The sequence below is a fragment of the Leiobunum rupestre genome, chromosome 7 (genome assembly GCF_980474605.1).
Source record: "Leiobunum rupestre chromosome 7, qqLeiRupe1.1.hap1, whole genome shotgun sequence".
In the NCBI taxonomy this organism is placed as follows: domain Eukaryota; kingdom Metazoa; phylum Arthropoda; class Arachnida; order Opiliones; family Sclerosomatidae; genus Leiobunum; species Leiobunum rupestre.
In genome coordinates, this window is record NC_143390.1 from 53,810,534 (window position 1) to 53,829,492 (window position 18,959).

An 18,959-nucleotide genomic window follows, 5' to 3' on the forward strand; every position below is an offset into this window, starting at 1 on the left:
TACTTACGCAAGCATTTATTGACTTTAAAACGTTAACTTTAAGGCTAGATTTCACTCTTGACTATGGTAGGAATTAAAACAGTGTTTCTGAGACGGCGTAAAAAAATATTTTCCAGAATTTCCGTGACGTTTTTTATAACTATTTTTAATAAATTTGGGGCCCCTATGGCCCGCAACCCCCTTTCGAATTACTTATTTTAAGGGCCCCCTGATTTATTTTAAGAGCCATTGGCCCCAGGACTCCCGCTATTTCCAAGTCTGATATCAAGATTCCGAATCCAACATGATTCAGCTTTACTGCAACAGACAAACGGAAACTTTTTCGATTCAAACGTCACGAGTGAAGAGTAGAATCGACTTTCGCAAATAGAGCTTTCCTCAATTAACAACATGATTACTTTTGACCACTAACTAAGAAAATACGAACTAAGTTACTAAGTCACTAAGTCACCAAACTACTTTAACGACAACAAAACTAACATTTAATTTAAATGATTTAAACGATAAAAAGGATGACACACCGTTTTTCCAAGAATTCACGTTAGAAAACCAGTTTCACTGATCAGGCCATGACCCCCCTTACTGTCCCTTGTGTATTTGAAAACTGGTGCATTAATAATCCCACATAATCAATGATTTTCGCTTAAAAATCCCTTTATCCCAGACAGCCCAAAATAATCGCGAAAATTTTCACAATGAACGTGGGGTTTAACCCAAACATGTTTATGACAGCCAATAGAGCATAAAATCTTGTCACAAGCGCTCCTAGGGCAGTCGAGAAGACTGCTTTGAAATCTATCGCTACGCTAGCCATAGCGGCCAAAAAAGTAGACATCGACATTATTTAAAAGGGGAAAAAATTTACACACAATGAAAGTGGCCGGCGTTTTAATTTGAAATTTTTATTTAATGTTTCTGATGGACCAAATCACATTAATGTCAATAGATTTAACATAAACTGCAGGGTGATTATTAGCTAATAACAACTCGTAGCGCGCATTAGCAAAACATTTTTCGATCTAGTTTTTATTCCCTTTAAGAGAGTAAATGTACCTGTTCTCTATGCGATGCTTTAACCAGTTTCTCTCTTTTACAAGAAGCAAGTAAAAGCCATATTTCGAACAGATTTTAACACTTTGAAGACATTTATTTCAACCATAATCAATCGAGGCCCAGCAAACCAATCCATTGACAGAGGAATTTGGCTAACATTTCGTAAAGGGAATGTTGAGCCTTCTGATGTTAGTTCCACAATTAAAATCAAGTAAGTATATAGGAATAAATAGTACATGTTATTACTTATTAATAAACTATTTTGTCTAAGGCCCTAGAGTGACACCATAATTTAATCTAAAAAAGAAAGAAGAACTGCACTAGTAGCCGCAGCAGAACCGAAATCTTTTGTAAAGACCAATTTCGAGTACATATAGCCGAGCTGCCGAGATTTTGATATTTTACCATTTGGGGAAGTGATGAAAATAGAAACGAACATGTGCTTTCCTTATGTTATTATAATTTTTGGCGGGAAGATATCCGTCAGTGGCATCATTTCGGTGTTTTTGTTGTGAAGCTCCTTTCAGCCTTCGTAATATTCGGTTTAATTTTCATTTTATCTTTTTAAATATATTTGAGCCTTAAATTGTAAGTATATCATAAATATTTGTATAGTAGTATATTATTTAAGTTTTGAATGTAGTATAGTTTGTAATTATCTATGGATTTTCTAATGGACCTTGTCTATAGGGAGGGTGTAATATTATGTAAAGCTACACATGTAATATGATTTTTACAATAGGACACTGCTAGATTAATCACATAACACTACCTCTTAATATGGGTATACAGTGTTCTACTTGTACTTAAATATAATTATGAGTGATGTAATAATTCATAATTATGATAATGAATCTTTGAACTAGTAATGATTATTTTAGATTTATCTGCTCACCAGCTTCATTGTTAATGAAAACAATGTTATTAATGGGAAAATGATGTCAATTTTTTCATATCTGTTGAAACAAAGTTTAAAATAAAAGTTGTTCTCACAATCAAGTCTGTTCATAATGTAATCCTTTTGGTGATAGGACCAGGCAAATATATAAGCATTAATGGTTTTTTTGGAGGTTCAATCATTAGGAATTGGACCTCAAATTCCAATTTTATTAAATTTTAAATGTTTTAACTTGGAAAAGTATATATGGTTTACGGTTCTCGCTTGGCTACGGAAATTTAAAATTATTTTGTCATGTGAGTTCATTTAGATCCTTGGCAGGATTTAATTTAACTCCTAACTTGGAGGGTGATGGAAAAACTATTCCATGTCTCTGGCTCACTGCCATCCCCTCAAACAAGGCTGTGGATTGAGGGAATTTTAATAAAAATATTTAAAAATCTATCAAGTTTTTTGAGGGGTAAAATATTAACAATAAGGTGGCCCAACAGTAAAATTGCTGTCTTCATTTATCTTGAAATTTAAATAAAGCTCATGTCAAAATTCCAAGTTGCCTATTCCGTATCTCAAAAACAAAAGAATAGATGTTTCTGAATTTCGTTGAGAAAAATCCACAGGTTTTGAGTAAACCTGGGAAAATATTTCATTGAATTAACTGTATTTCCTGTCCAAAAAACAAAATGCTATTTCATTCATGGTTAAATGGTTCACATAATATTTTGTCTTTGCTGTATTAATGGGAAATAATATTTCTTTAGTATCACAAAATTTAATTTTGACTAATGTTATGCTAAAATTTAATTGTAAATAAATTTTCTTTTTTTAAATGGTGAAAATCTAAGATAACCACATAATTTGCTTCCTCTTCTAGTTATTCGGTTTCTGTCCATCAATATCAACGCACCAACCGAGAATGAAGGCTTTGCTTACAGATATTGAAAATGATCCAACTGCTGGCTCTAGTACTACGTATAATGTTGAAATTGGAAAGGGAACTATGGCTAATGACAAAAGTATTGATAACACCATCTATGACAGTACCAGCTCTAAAAAGAGACCTAGATCACTGAGAAATACGAAAAAAAAGAATGGGTTAAAATCTAACCTAGACCAAATATCTGTTGAGAAGGCTTTTGCAAATTTGTAAGTACTACTATAGTAAATATGTCAGTTGCGGATTTTTCAGTTAGCTTGCAACTATTTGTCACTGGGTTCTGTATATTATGTAACTTTTTAACTATAAATATCACTGACAAGCTGCTCAAGAGCTCAGAGTCCCCAGATAATTATCTATACTACCAGCTTATACGTTAATATTTAAGTATTTACCGAGTGTGTCAAGATTCAGTTTATTAAGTATTACAGAGATATTAACACATTTTGCATCATTTTTCTTCTTTAATAATTGTATAATTATCTGATCGTTGGATTTCAACGGATGCCGAAGCGAAAAAGATGTCTGCTGTATAGCGACTGCCAGCAATAGTTGTGAAGGATTTCACTATAAATTGCATGATCTGCTCACATATAGGGCACTCTGGATTACATGAATTTTACTGATATCTGCAATTTCAGAGAAACGTCAGAGTTAGTTCACTGGTTAGTAGAAACCAGAATACTGTTGGAATCTCTAGCTGAAATTTTGACTTTTGATGAAATGGAAGTGGTTGCCAGACAAATATTTAAAAGAATGGATAGTGTTTCAGCAGGAATGGGTGGAAATAATAATGTTTCTGCTTTAAATGCAGCTCTCAAAAGTGGTAGTGATGTGGGCCTTGGCATTAAAGAAGATATTTTTGCTAAGGAACAGTTTTTTGATTTATTAAATTTTAGACTGATATTTGAACACAAATAATGAATTAAACAAGCAACACTGAAATTGTACGAGTTCTATATTACTGCAATGTTTACTTTTTCTGAAACATAATTGCAGAATTATGATCATGAAAATTTTCTAAAACTACATTCAGTTGCAGCATTAGATAGGAAAATTCTAACCGGTTGAATTATACCCATTTGACTTTATCTGTATTGAAAACTTTTAAACAGAGAGAAGGCCAAGAAACGAAAATTTAAAGAAGAAGAGGAAATAGATGGAGATAAGAAATTCAAAACCAAAAATGGGTAATTATATATTTTTTTTTATTATGCCAGCGAGCAAGTAGGGGTTTGATTAAGTTACTGGCATATGTTTGTAGACGCCTAGTATTTCAAGTTGATTAAATTTTCTCAGAATATTTTATTCACTTGAACCTTTAGCGGATAGTGTTATGAATAATAATGATAACTGTTTGGATCTATCAATTTTTAGTGAAGTTAGACCGAATACAGCAGCCAAGTGTATAGAATGTCGGAAGCAATTGGATGATCAGAGTTTACTGGTTTTTCAAGGGTTGGACAGTGCTGTAAGCTCATTTACTTTTTTTTAAACAAATTTTAATTTCTAGTAAATAATACTATGTATCTTAATAATTCTGAGGCTACTTTTGAATTTCAAGCTGAAATGGTAGTCCTTTAACTAATTTTTTACACATCGTAGTAGTACAAGTGTCATTTCGTCTAGTATTTGTGACTTTTAAAAATAATATAATTACCGTTTCTCTCAATTCAGGTGGAAGAGGAAGTTATGTTAACAAATGAAAAATTGTGTGTTTATGAAGATAACCAGGATAATGGTGAAATGGATATAGATGATTTCTCTATGGAGCATCGACCCATGCATAAACTTACTCATTTTTGGTATGATAATAATTATATTTTTGAAATTTATATGTCTATGTGTGGTTGCTTATCTCTTTTGTTAAAGGCAATGAAAGTTGGTGGGCAATAGGAGGCACGAAACATTGGGGGGAGAGGAGTGGTGTTGTGGAACACAAAAATTGAAAATTTGCTATGATTTTGCTCCATTTTGGAAAAATTTAATTTTGCCATTTATTCTTGAAAGAAGTAAAATTCAAAATAATACAAAGGGGGTATGAATACTGAAAGCAGCCTGTCACTGAATTACCTCCCAAAACTCCCCCCCCCCCCCAGTGCCTGACCACTTACGTTACCCTCTAAGCTTGCCAGTTCTTTTTTTTTTTCAAACATATTTAATGTCTCGCCCAAAAATCTTCTTAATTTTCTTTTTGAAACAGTGTTTATGATCGTTATATGCATTTAATACGACTTGATTCTGGGCTAATTGAGAGAGATCTTGAGGTATTTGCAAGTGGATACGTCAAACCAGTATATGATGAAGATCCTTCCAAAGAAGGTTTGAGATTTTTTAAATTTAAATTTTATTATAATTTTATCTAATTTTAGCCCAAGGAATTGGTGTAAATGCAATAAGATTAACAAAAAAATCTCATGACTTGGCAGCCACTCTAAGTTGTTATATCTTAAACACTTCTTCAGATTCTGATATTGTGTTGGCATGTGAAAATTGTTCAATACTCATATCATGCCATAGGTTTGATTCTAGTCGAAAGGGAAACCAAAAGATTTGGGGTGCTAATCATGGTGAAGGTGGGCTAAAGTTATCTTCTTCCCCAACTTATAAGTATCATCTTTCGAAATGTCCAAAAACTTTTAATTATCCAGGATATTATCAATCATTGGTTAGACATAGGAGTTGATGAAGACTTTATAATGGTGTCAAAATCAGAACAGATAAATAATTGGAAACTCTACTTTCTTTAAAGAAAATTGATCCTCGCAAATTAATCACATCAGCTAATAACCATCATTTGGCACCCGGGGCTTTCTTCAAATTTCTTGAGTAAATGGTCTTTGTATTGGGCATTTAAATGTCTGTACGTTAATTCCTTATCTTACTGAAGTTGAACTATTGTTGAATAAACATTAACTTGATATTCTATGTGTTTCTAAAACGCGTCTATGTAATATTGATAGGGTCTCAGCTCATAGAGGCGGGGGGTATCATCATTTATTACTATTTTGATCTGCCTTTATCGGTCTACGACCAAAATGAGGACAAAGATTCCTTGTGGGCTGTGATTGCCTTTTTAGGCTCTGTTAAATTTTATATTGGTTGATTTTATTGAAGCCAAAACAATGACTTTAAAAAAATATCTAGTTTAAAAATTATTATCAACCGGTTTTTTGTAAAAATAAACTCTGAACTTATTCTTCTGGGGGATTTCAATTGTAATCTTTTAACTAAAACTCTCTTGTGCTACAAAGTTTCTGAAAGATATTACTTGAATCATCTCATTTCAACTGTTACCAGACCCAAATGTGGCACACTTATTGATCATATCTACACGTCTCATCCAATGTTTATTTTACTTACTGAAAATCATATGGATTTTTCTGATCATAGTTTGATCTGAGTGAGAAAACGCAAATGTACTAAATCAAAAACTCACTTTGTAACAACAAGAAACTATCATAATTTCAAGCTTTCTCACTTCAAACAAATTTTTGGAAATTATTTACTTGCTTATGACGATGTTTCAGATTCGTCCTGTAAGAAGCTTTGCTGGAGTATTTGAAAAGCTCTAGATACCCTTGCCCCTACTGTCAAAAAGCAGGTACATAAGAATCCGTCTTCTCGGCTGAACTCAGATATTCTAAACTTAATATCTATTCGTAACCTCACTCATAAAGGATTTCAGGAAAAAATGGAGCTTATCATGAAGAAAACTTCAAGATCTACAGAAATTAAGGAAGTGTACCTTGCACAAGCAAAGGGTTATTGTGTAAATGGAAAAGAACAATTTGTTTGGAAACTCAAAAAGACATTATATGGCTTAAAACAGAGTGGAAGAAGCTGGCATACTGAATTGGATAAGAGATTACAGAAAATGGGTCTCGTAAAGCTTGAAGGGTGTAATTGTGTATACCGCTCTGGAATTTCAGCCCTAATTTTAGTTTATGTGGATGACATAATCCTATTAATGAAAGATCAGTTACCCATGAAGAAAATGACTGCTCTGGTTCAGAATGAAATTCAAGTTGTCGACTTAGGAGGTGTCAAGTATTTTTTAGGAGTTGAGTTTGATTTTAATAACAATGGTTCAAAGATCCACCAAAGAAAATAGATCAACATGTTGAAACAAATGTTTACAGTTCCAGGAGAGTCAAAGAAACAAGATGTACCATTAACTAAAGAAACTATGTTGTCAGAGAATAAAAATCCCTACATAATAGAAGATGATACTGAACCGTCACTGTAGAGAAAAATGATTGGAAGCTTACAATACATAGCTCATCGTACATGACCTGATATAGCTTATGTTGTTTCCATATTAGCTAGATTTGCAATTAATCCAAGTTCAAAACACTATGGTTATGTTGAAAAAGTACTCAAATATATTTGCGATACTAAATAGACTAAATTTCAACCGTACCAATGACATTGGATTGGAAATTTATTCAGATGAAACTTGAGCTTCCGATTTAGATGACAGAAAATTTGTTACTGGATTTGTGTTAACCATTGGAGAAAATCCAATTATATGGAGAAGTGTTAAACAGGGTATAGTCGCATTATCTTCTATAGAATCTGAGTACATAGCTCTTTCTGAGACTGCGAAAGAGACTTTGTTTATCAACCGAATTTTGAAAGAAATTACACCACTACTGATGTTGGAGATTCCCATGCCAATAATAAACTGCGATAATGAATCAGCAATCACTTTTTCTGAAAACAGCATTGAAAACAATCGATCAAAACACATAGATCTAAGATATCATTTTGTGAGAGACTGTATTGAAAAAGAATTATTTAAAATAGTATTCATGAATTCTAATGATAACTTAGCTGACATCTTTACCAAACTATCGCCTAAAAATAAATTTACAGAGTTTTGTATAAAGTTAAAAGTAAATAATGATGTGTGAATTTGCGCATAAAGAGATGAACCCAGTAAGGGGTGAATGTTAGAAATATAATCCTTATGTACTGAAAATGAAACAACTTTTAGTATCAGTTCTATTATGGTTTTTGGTGAACCTGTTGTTATGTGTGTCTTTTGTTTTAACTTTAACTTAGTTAGTGCATTTTTATACTCGCAATATTTACATAAGTCTGTAAATACATTTGGAATATTAGAATATGGACAAATAAATTGTTTTGTGCATTAAGTCATTGTAATTGATCCAAGATAATCTACACTGTGAGAGGCACTTTCCACGCCTTTTGATACCACTGTTAATCTGATGATGATAAACTCGACTCTTGTTAGAAATTCCCATTGCTGAAGACCAAAATATCTGGGCGCCAGAGATAGATATCAAGTGTGGAAGGATTTGGCTTATAAGTTCTGCTACGCTGGTCTGCAACAACAAGAAATACAGAGTACCAAGTTTTGTGGTGTGGCAAATACTGAGGCCACCCTTGGCCACAGGGAGCGACGACTTAACCCAGGGAACTTGATTCATTGAAATATTAGTGTCATCAAAGGACTGAAGGCTGTCTACACAACACCACACAGGGGCACTATACGGTAGGTAGGAAATTTTGGTTATGGCCAGTGATTTTTCTGGAGAAAGCTATGTATACAACCTGCATTGCAACAGGCCTGAGGCCCTTTTAACAGCGATACCGGGAATTTAAACCGCATAGGAGGTTTGTGGCTAGCTCTACCACAGATAAGCACTAGCGTCCCTACACTATCTATTGCTTTAAAACCTCCACAAGTTTTTATGGATAGAGGAAACCGAAGTACTGAACGGAAAACCATTAAACAGATCAGGAGATAACTTGCAAACTCAATCTAGGAGTTGTTCTGAGTTTTCACCCAGTGCCACAAGCGGGAATTGAATCCGGATGCCTCTTGCTGCGAAACGAAACAGCTAATCACTAAGGTTATAATTGGAGATAATTTTTTTTTGGGAATTGACATTAATAATTAGAGGGACTTCAAATATTTATTACAAGTACATTTTAGCTTCCTTAAAATGTAAAAAAAAATCCTTTTGATCCCTTGTTGGGCAAAATGTGTTTTTCACTCTAGCATGTGCGAAGGTATCAACGGAGCGGTCCTGTTTGATATATAATACACTACTACTTGCATAGTTACTGTTAAACCAAATTTTTTACTTTAGAGGGGATTCGAAGAATTATTCAGTGTGCTTGTGTAATGGAAAATTTGACACCTACTTGTTAAGAAAATTAAGTGCCATCAAAATGACGCTCCTTTAATTAGATTCACGACTGTTTAACCTTGCAGTTGTTTCATTCGAATGAAAGGTATTCAAAGCTAAAAGCTACAAAGTAAAGTATTTAAAATTATATAATTTCATCAAGAATAAATTTTCCCGTTGTATTTCTTTTTATTTGTCCTCCATGGCATACATTGTTTCAACAGCAAAATTTGTTCGTTCCTTGTTAAAGACGCTACTTTGGTCCATCAGACCCTCTCGGCAAAATTCGACTTAAGACTCTTCCTGATCATAAGGACCATTCAATCCCTAATATTTTTGAGAGTTTTGGCAGCTTGCGCGATGTTTGTGCTATATCTGTTCTTTAAATTTATCTTTACTTATTCCTGCCCCTTGTTAAAATTATTTAGTCAAGGGCCGTTTGGACTATAATTTCAAAGAAAAAAGTTTTAACGAAACACAAGCCAGTAGGCTCTGTTTGTAGTAGGCCCCTAAGAAGCAAGTTGATTTCTTTTCCCCCTTTTTCACTATATTTCCTCTTTGCACTTTCTAGAATAGAGCTATCGGCAAGTGCTCTTTTAAAATTTTACAGAATATAGTTCTTTTAGTTCTGCTTTATATTTTACGATATCAGAGGGCCACTAGATATGGCTCTAGTTCTGAGATGAAGTGTTAAAATGGGGCGCTTTAAAATAAACTCATATTGCCAAAGATTTATATATTTATCATTGTTTTTAATTTTTCATTAGGTGGAATTTGTTCCAATTTAGGCCCAGTAATTGAGTGGTGGGTTTCTGGCCATGATGGTGGTTCTAATGCCCTGGTGGGAATTGGTACTGGTAAGTTATTTTTTGCCTTATTATCTTTCTTTGTACATATAATCAGACTGTATTCTTTACTTAGCTTTTGCTCTATATATATTGATGACTCCAAGCGAAGATTATGCTATATCCATGGATGCTATGAAGGAAAAGATTTATATCAGTAAAAGAGTAATAGAGTACTTGATATCCGAACCTGAATCGGATTATGAAGATTTATTGAATCATGTCCAGGTTAGTTGTTTAATTTTTAATGAGATTTTGTTGGTGAAATTACTAGGGCTGTGCGAGTCCTCTTTTTTGGATTTCGAGTCGAGTCCGAGTCCCAAAAAATTGGACTCACCAATTTGCGAGTCCCACTTTCGAGTACTCATTCGAGTCTTCGAGTCCCTAAGAATTAGCCACGAGCAATATTCGAGTCTTAAATTTCCGAACGAGTCCAGTATGAGCATTAAATTTATTCCGAATCCAATTCGAGACTTAAATTTATTCGCGAGTCCAATTCGAGTCATAAATTAATTCAGAGTCCCCAATTTGCAGTTGAGCCCTATCTAAGCCTTATATTGCTAAAAAGTCAGAATCATCCTAAAAATTAAATCGGTAATTAATATTTAAAATACTTAATTTACTTATCTACAATTTTTATAATAAGAAGTAATTTTACTAATTTACTAATTTAAGTAATTAAAATTTTCTTCAAAAATGTTTTAATATCTGGAATCTGGATTTTTTTGGTTACTAAAACTTACTACAAGAACTATTCACCATGTGAGTCATGTGACCTCTGACTAAACAAACTGCGTTAACGCTGCCGCAGCGCCAATACAGGACTTTTACAAAAAAAAAAATAAACAAATAAAAATGACGGACTCGGTGGAAAATAACGGACTCGTCTTAAAAAAATTGGACTTGCGAGTAATTTTTAGGACTCGGTGAACGGCTCGCAAGTCCATTCGAGTAATAAAAATTAAAATATTCGCGTCCGAGTCCGAGTACTCGACTCGGACGCGAGACCGAGTACTCGCAGTTTTCGAGTACTCGCACAGCCCTAGAAATTACCATGTCTTCTTATTTACGTTGAACGTTTGGTTTCTTTACTAACCCATCCACCACATTTTAGTATCCATTTTTAGAATATCAGTATTTTGTAACTTGATGTATTTTTCTAATTCTATTTGTATATGTCAATCAAATGTTGTAAATTGTCTTTCTACAAAATTTTTAGACAATTGTTCCTCCAGCTGGCGTTGATTCATTTAATGAAGACTCAATTCTCAATCACGCTCAGTTTATTATTGATCAAATAGTGAGTTATGATGCGGCTAGAGCTGAAGATGAGGATCCATTAATCATAATTCCTTGCATACGAGATCTTATTAAACTTGCTGGAGCCTCTCTGGGAAAAAAAAGGTAAGCTGCAAGTGTAGCAACAAAGTGTAATGATTGGTGAATTGTGTACGTTGATAGTGGCAGCTGAAGTTTCTTATTTTGTCATTTTTGAATTTTTTTACATTTACAGAAATAACAGGACTTCCAAAAATCCATTCACAAATAGAATTAAAAAACTTTCAGCAAATACTTTAGCTACAACAACGCCAACTGTTGCACATATCTTTGAAATGTTTTTTCCTGAGCAGATGAGTAAAGACCCAAATAGCGACAAAATTAAACCGGCTCAGAGAAGGAAACGATGCGGAGTATGTGAGGTATGGTATTGTCTTTTTACTTAGTGATTTTATTGACATGTTTATATTAAACCAAATGTGTTAATATTAAACTGAATAGGTCAAGTGAAATTTTTACTAGACTCCAAATTTACCTTTTTTAAATTTGTATCAAAACTGACTTACTCTTATCTCTCATATTTTGTTTAATTTTCTCTGAATAGCCATGCCAACGACAAGACTGTGCTGAGTGTAAAAATTGTAAAGACATGGTGAAATTTGGAGGCGATGGAAGAAGTAAACAAGCTTGTGTATATAGACGGTCTGTATTTTTTGTGACAATTAAGTTATTCAGCTATTTTTAATTAATGGTTTATTATAGATGTCTAAGTTTGGCAATTGAGGAAGCAGAGGCAGCTGATGAGGAGGATAAATCTGACATGGAAAATGATGTCAACCTACCTGCCACTGTAATACTTTTATTGAAACCACTACCAACAACACATTTCCCAGACATATGTCTATAACCCACAATGATTGTGTGTCTTATGACCTTTAGCTTAGAGAATATGTGGGAGTCCTTAAAAATAACTAAAATTGTGGTAAAAAATCCAAATGGCACACTTAGTTTTTGCATCCTTTAATCCATCATGACAAATTTTTGCATTGATATTAACATTATTTTTAATTAAGTATTTAATTAAGTCTGATATGATATTAACATGGATCCCACAGTTTAAAATACAAAACACCATTATAATAAACAGTATCAGGCAATGCCATCGTTAAAGGGAGCGTGAAGTAAATGAAAAAATTGTTTGCTAGCACATGGTACAACCTATTTTTATGTAAATTGTGCCAATCATTTGTTAAACCTGGAGGTAGTAATGTGAAATTAAAGATCCACTCATACTCCCTTTAGGGCGAATGTTATTAAAACACAAAATCTCCGTGACTTTTTTATATTTTTGATACATGCAGAAGGTTGGATTTCAAATTAAATATTTTTTTATGTGTAGTTAACGAATTTATTATAGGGTTTGTGCACAAGCTAATTTTTAATATATATTTTTTATTTACAGGTAGCACTAAAACATAACACGGCGAAAAAAGATAAAGTAGGTTTTTCAATTAATAACTTTATTTGAAAACAAAAATCAAAATTACTTTTTTTTAAAGACCAAAGTAGAGTGGAATGGAAATCATATAGAAAAAACTGAAGAGGGTAAAAAGTACTTCACATCTTGCATTGTCAATGAAGAAGAGGTGAGTTGCTGTCAAAGGATTTTAAAAAAGATGGTTACCACCCTTCAAGAATATTCTATTGAAAGTTTTAATATGCAATTATTCAAACTATATCTTGTTAGTTAAAGATAAAGTGACCATTGTTCCAGGCCCCCACATTGTTTTACATTTTTATTTTGTTGTTAATTTACATTTGTCCTTAATTTACATTTCATCTTGATTTTACATTTAAAAACCCCAGTTTTAATATCTAACGTAAAATTTTTATACAGTCCACTGTCCTTGATTTTTCCTGGAATAGATGATCATCTTAATTAAATGAGCTCTTACCATGAGACCAGCTTTTCGTTGTCACATATTTTTTTTTTAGATTTCCAAGGGGGACTATGTTTTGGTTCTACCAGACAATCCCAAAACCCCGGTGTATGTGGCCAAAGTAGTCAATTTATTTGAGGATAAAAACAGGAACAAAATGTTTCACGCACATTGGCTAAGGTAAAGAATTACTTCAGTTTATTTTTTTGTTGTCATATAAGTTGATTTGAATTTTTTAACTTCTGATAAAAGTAAAATATGAAGTTAAAATTTACCTAACTTTGTCCTCAAAAAGTAAGGGAAAATCTGTTTTAATTTTAATTCCATCATAATAATCAAGAATTAAACGAAATTTTTTCACGAAAAGAGTTCACGATTCGCATATTTAGAAAATATTTATTAATGTTGGAAACGTCTGAAAAGTTTTTAATTATATGTTGAGTATTAAGGTGGAAAAAATAAAGGTGAATTGAGTTTTAAAAGATTGATGCTATTAATGAAAAGTGTGACCTAAGAAAGAGTATCTAACACGAAGAATTACTATACTGTTTTTGAACATTTTCATTTCTGTTATAATTTTCAATGGAATAAGGAAACTACTTAACTTTATAAAATGTTTAGATAAATTATTTTTTAGTTAAATTAGGATAATATTTGAAAAAAATGTGTTTCCCTAATTCCAATTAGTTCTTAGATGCTTGATACTTCTTCAATATAGTTTAAGAAGTTGATATGTATCTAATGAGGGGCTACTCTGACCTATAGTAAGAGTGCAAAAACTAAGGTGTAAAAATCAATTTGCACCTCAGAATTAGTTAACTTTTAATAATAAATTTTCTCATTATTAGAGTAAATTTAACTTAATTTACCAAGTGTAACAAACACAATTTTTGATTTACTGTTCCCAATTGTCTAAACTTAAACTATATGCCAATCTTCATCCATTAAAAGATTTCTAATGATTTTATGCTTATATATCTCTATTATATTTCAGTCGTTCTTCAGAAACAGTACTTGGAGAAACAGGTGATTCATTAGAGGTGTTCCTTATCTTTGACTGTGAAGATGTAGCATTACAGTCCATCTCAAGACGCTGTGACGTAATTACCATTTACATTATAGATGATTATCGAAGAAAAATATTTGCCCTTACTGGAATTCTTTTCGATTATATATGCTCTATTTTTCCTAAAGTTAAAGCAGTTGTCAAACAAAAATCATGATAGGGAAATAACATCGCAAAATTCCATGATATTATCAAGAATTAATTTATTTATACTCAGGGAGAATGACTAAGCTCTGATGATTTTTAGTGTTGCGTGCAAGCCTCTTCTCTGTAAAAATTTAGAAATCAAGCTTTTTGAGTTATTGGGAACAAAATGGTTAAAGAAAAAAGTGCCATTCTGCTGGTATCTGGTCTGGTCGGTTTAAAACCGCCTTGGCAAATTATGCTATTTCTTTTTCAACCGCCAGCCACATAATATTATGATATCACTAAACACAGTTTCTGTTAGTCCACCGTGTTTAGCACATAAGAATTGGGATCCAACGCAGGAGGGGTGTTTAAAGTTGTTCAGGGGAAAAATAACTCGCAAAAACAAAGTTTGATTTTCAACAAATGTTAATGTAAAAGTTTATTTACTCCAAACATTTGTGTAGGAAATCTAATTTGTTAATTTTTTAATCTAATATTTCTAACCACTCTTTTTGTTAATTACTTGCACTCAAGATATCAGGCTCTTTCAAAATTAAGCAAAGGTAAATGTTTTCATTACTGGTATGGCAGTTTAGTTTTTGCTCTTTTAAGTGAAATTTTATCATTAAACTTCCAATTTTTGGAAGAGTTTCCCCATTGTTGTGCTTAATATGGGATGGCAGAGACCTTTTAGTTGCAATAATGAACCCTTTAAAGACCCTTTTGAGATAAGTCCTGCTTGGTTCAAATTTACTGTATTATACAGGGTGTCTCAATTTGCTCGATCAGGCCATTTTTCTCAAAATGGATTTATGCTAGGGTTCTGAAATTTTCAGGGTTTATTTGCTAGGTATGGGAGGCTTTGGTTACTAAATTTAAGAAAAATCGAACGATTTTGTGCCATTTTGGAAAATTTATTTTTTCACTGGTAGGTGTCACGCAAACTGTTTCAATAGAAAAGTTGTAGGGCATAGTCCAAAGTGTAAAAATAATTTTGGTTCGGTTGAAAAAGACCTATTTTTCACTGAGTTTGGAGGTCGGGGGAAAAAACATGGTGTACTAGCAGGCAATAGCCTTTAACATGCATTTCAGTTATAAGATTTCGAAAAATAAACAAATAATAATTAGCCCAAGTGACAAATGTTTTTTAATGACTTCTACCAAATGTTTTCAAATATGCCACCTTCTGATGCAATGCACAAATATGCACGATGTTGCATATTGCGAAATGCTCCCCGAACCATTTCTGGAGTCACCCGGCGACATGCTTCGATGATTCTTTGTCGTAATTCTTCAACGCTCGTCACAGGTGTTTGGTATACGTAGTCCTTTACGAATCCCCAAAGAAAAAAGTCGAGTGGTGTTAGATCAGGGGATCTTGCAGGCCAACGAACAGGACCAGTTCTTACGATCCATCTTCCAGGAAACTCGTCGTTTAGATATGCAACCATGTCACGATATTGGTGAGGTGGCGCCCCATCTGGCTGGAACCAGATGCGTCTGTACTCGGCCAGAGGAATGTCGTCCAACACGTTGGATATTTCATTTTGAAGGAAGTAGTTTTGACCGTTCAGGCGATTTGGCATAAAGAACGGGCCAATAATTCTGTCACCTAACAGACCAGCCCACACATTTAAGCGAAACTGCACTTGGTGGCGGTGAGGAAATCCCCAGTGTGGATTCTCATAGTCCCACATATTTGGTTTTGACGGTTGAAAGGCCCATCTCTTCCGAATGAACATTCGTCGGACATCAGTAGTTGATCGTGAAAATCCTGGTGTGCGTCAGCCGTGAGGCAAAACCAATTGCAGAAGTCGAGTCGGCGCTGTCTATCACCGTCATGCAGTCCTTGGTGAAGTGTCGCTCGAGAAGGATGAAAATGGTGTCTTTTGAGTGTTCTCCAAATGTAGTTTTGATCCAACCCTAAGTCAAAGCTGGCAGTCCTGACGCTCGCTCTAGGATAGGCGACGAAGTAGGCAAGTATGGTGTTTTCCATGTCGATGTCCTGGAGACCACGACCACGAAACCTCGGATTGATATTACCCCAGTTGTCGAAGTCGCGGACCACTCTAAGAACCGTCGTATGACTTGGTCTGCAATTGGGAAATCTTCGTCTAAATAACTGACTTACTGGAGTAGCATAACGACGACCTTCTCCGTAAAATAATTCTAGCATATGAGCGCGCTGATCTCGAGTGTAAAGAGGCATACTGGACAACAATCGGCCAAGCTGAGATAATGTTTTAACTTTGAAATGTATACGCTTTAAATACTACTCGGACAATTGATATTTCACGTTAAAAAACAACAAAAGAAAAATAACCGTAATTTTTGGTCTACAAATCTTTGTTTGGTGATCTTACTCGAAACCACGTCGAAATGGAAGACGTGGTCTTTGTCTACTTTGTCTAATTAGGTGTTGAACGTAATAATTTTCTTTAACAATAACTTTTTGCAGATCTGATTATAAACTACATAGCTGAAAGCATAAGTTCCCTAAAATAAATGTACATGTGTGTTGTGATTATGTACAATTGTTTACGTTAAAGGCTATTGCCTGCTAGTACAACTTGTTTTTCCCCCGACCTCCAAACTCAGTGAAAAATAGGTCTTTTTCAACCGAACCAAAATTATTTTTACATTTTCGACTATGCCCTACAACTTTTCTATTGAAACATTTTGCGTGACACCTACCGGTGAAAAAATAAATTTTCCAAAACGGCACAAAATCGTTCGATTTTTCTGAAATTTAGTAACCAAAGCCTTCCATTCCTAACAAATACACCCTGAAAATTTCAGAACCCTAGCATAAATACATTTTGAGAAAAATGGCCTGATCGAGCAAATTGAGACACCCTGTAAATGCAAGTGACGAAGCATTTTTAATGTTACCTAAGTTATTGGTAAAAGACTGCGTGAGTAATATTGATTACTTTTTAATTTACCAATTTATTAATTGAAACATGTGCTGCTTTAAAGGATTTAACAACTACCATTTAATTTCAGCTTCCTTTAAATGGTACTTTTCGTCTTTATTAGGTTAAGGTTATTCTTCCATCACCTGGCTGGTTTGGAGAAGGTGGCAAACAATTTCATGACCATGAAATCAAAGATGATGGGAAATCATTTTATATGCAAAAATGGTAATTTGATATATTTACATGTGTTTCAAATTGTTGGATTAGCTAGGATGATATGTGTGTATATTTTAATTACGTGGGTGTTTCGGTAGTAAATTATTTCTTCCTCACTTGTATACTTATATGTGTTTATGAGTTTATCATTTTGTATGTTAACTTACAGGTAGTGTCACAATTTCCACTTTCAATAAAAACTTAAGGTTAACAGTAATAGCATAAGTAAAATCAGTGGCGTAGTGAGGTTATTTGGCACCCAGGGCCAAACTCCTAAATTTGCGCCCCCCCCCCCCCACCTACGCCGGCCCCAATTTCCGCCTTAAAATTCAATTACAAATTACAATTTAATTGATATATTAAAAAAATTGCAAGTTTCCAATATCCGCTTTAATACTTTAGGCACCTTTTTGGCGCCCCCTGACCGTCGGCGCCCGGGGCGTATGCCCCCTGTCCCCCTCACTACGCCTCTGAGTCCCACTTCGCATTGGAATATGCCCAATGCGAAGTGGGACGCTATGCTTTGAGCGCGGGACAAATGGCGGCGCATGCGGCTATTAAGGGTGAAATGGGTGGGAGCCTGATGATCGAGAGAGAGGCGTCTAGCAAATTGAAATATATTGGTCGTTTGAAATTCATGGCCCAAAGTCGTCTCGCGAAGAAGGTGTACGAAATAACACGCGATTTGAGTAATTTTAGCACCCGTTTCACGAGAAAAGTAGCGTTTCTTGATTGAGGCTACGGAGTTGATACGGAGAGACATAAAGCGCCAACGGAGGTCCAATGGAATAGTTATGTTGACACAGACGTTCGCAGACACGCGCAGTCTAAATGGCAGAATAGAGTAGCGGGACACAGGTCCCTACAGATTTATAAAGCCAAAGCTAAACCTAGTCCGGAAGATTTCTACGACAGCAGCTTCTGCAGTGGACTCTTATTTCAAGCTCGGACGGGCGCTCTATTGACAGGCGAACGTTGCGAACCACTATTTAGCTGTTCGCTGAAATGTGTACAGTGTAGAGCGGATAAGGAGACCCTTGAACACGTTCTACTTCAATGTCCGGCCATGGAGGTTTTTGAGGAAATTCAAGATTGGAGAGAGTCGTCTTTTCATTTGCCCATGGAAGCCCTTCTGGGTTTCACGATAACTAACTGGAACCCATCACTTCTGAAGCATCTACTTAATAAATGGCACTGGAAGAAACGTGAGATCTTGCAGGGGAAGTGACAAAATCCAGAATTTCTTCTTTACTCTTTTGTGACCGCTTAATTTTTTGTGTGAATTCTATAACTATATATTTTTAAATAATATGTAATAATATTTTGTATATTCCTGATAAATTATTGTGCTCTACAAAGCGGAGCCGCCCTGATCTAAAAGGGTGCGTATTGTACGCAAATCAAATAAACTATACATTCAGTAAAATAATAAAATAAGTGTGACATTGAATGATTTTGGTTAATGATAGTCTGTCGTTGAGTGATTGAGTAACCGGAAACTCTTCCCATCTTTCTCTTTGC

The 18,959-nt window shown here is 34.3% G+C and overlaps 1 protein-coding gene across 1 annotated transcript in view; it reads left to right on the plus strand.

Moving 5' to 3' along the window:
* The first annotated feature begins 1,171 nt into the window (after positions 1 to 1,171).
* LOC149937454 (DNA (cytosine-5)-methyltransferase 1-like) overlaps positions 1,172 to 18,959 on the plus strand; it is a 36,814-nt gene continuing 19,026 nt past the window's right edge. The window contains exons 1-18 of the mRNA XM_090154806.1: positions 1,172 to 1,264; positions 1,325 to 1,641; positions 2,823 to 3,094; positions 4,001 to 4,075; positions 4,263 to 4,356; positions 4,563 to 4,690; positions 5,089 to 5,207; positions 9,814 to 9,903; positions 9,968 to 10,119; positions 11,111 to 11,295; positions 11,405 to 11,591; positions 11,774 to 11,871; positions 11,932 to 12,019; positions 12,632 to 12,667; positions 12,729 to 12,815; positions 13,165 to 13,289; positions 14,104 to 14,209; positions 17,344 to 17,447. Coding sequence (XP_090010932.1) covers positions 2,865 to 3,094; positions 4,001 to 4,075; positions 4,263 to 4,356; positions 4,563 to 4,690; positions 5,089 to 5,207; positions 9,814 to 9,903; positions 9,968 to 10,119; positions 11,111 to 11,295; positions 11,405 to 11,591; positions 11,774 to 11,871; positions 11,932 to 12,019; positions 12,632 to 12,667; positions 12,729 to 12,815; positions 13,165 to 13,289; positions 14,104 to 14,209; positions 17,344 to 17,447 — 1,904 coding nt within the window. The 5' untranslated portion in view covers positions 1,172 to 1,264; positions 1,325 to 1,641; positions 2,823 to 2,864. The remainder of the gene's footprint in view (positions 1,265 to 1,324; positions 1,642 to 2,822; positions 3,095 to 4,000; positions 4,076 to 4,262; positions 4,357 to 4,562; positions 4,691 to 5,088; positions 5,208 to 9,813; positions 9,904 to 9,967; positions 10,120 to 11,110; positions 11,296 to 11,404; positions 11,592 to 11,773; positions 11,872 to 11,931; positions 12,020 to 12,631; positions 12,668 to 12,728; positions 12,816 to 13,164; positions 13,290 to 14,103; positions 14,210 to 17,343; positions 17,448 to 18,959) is intronic.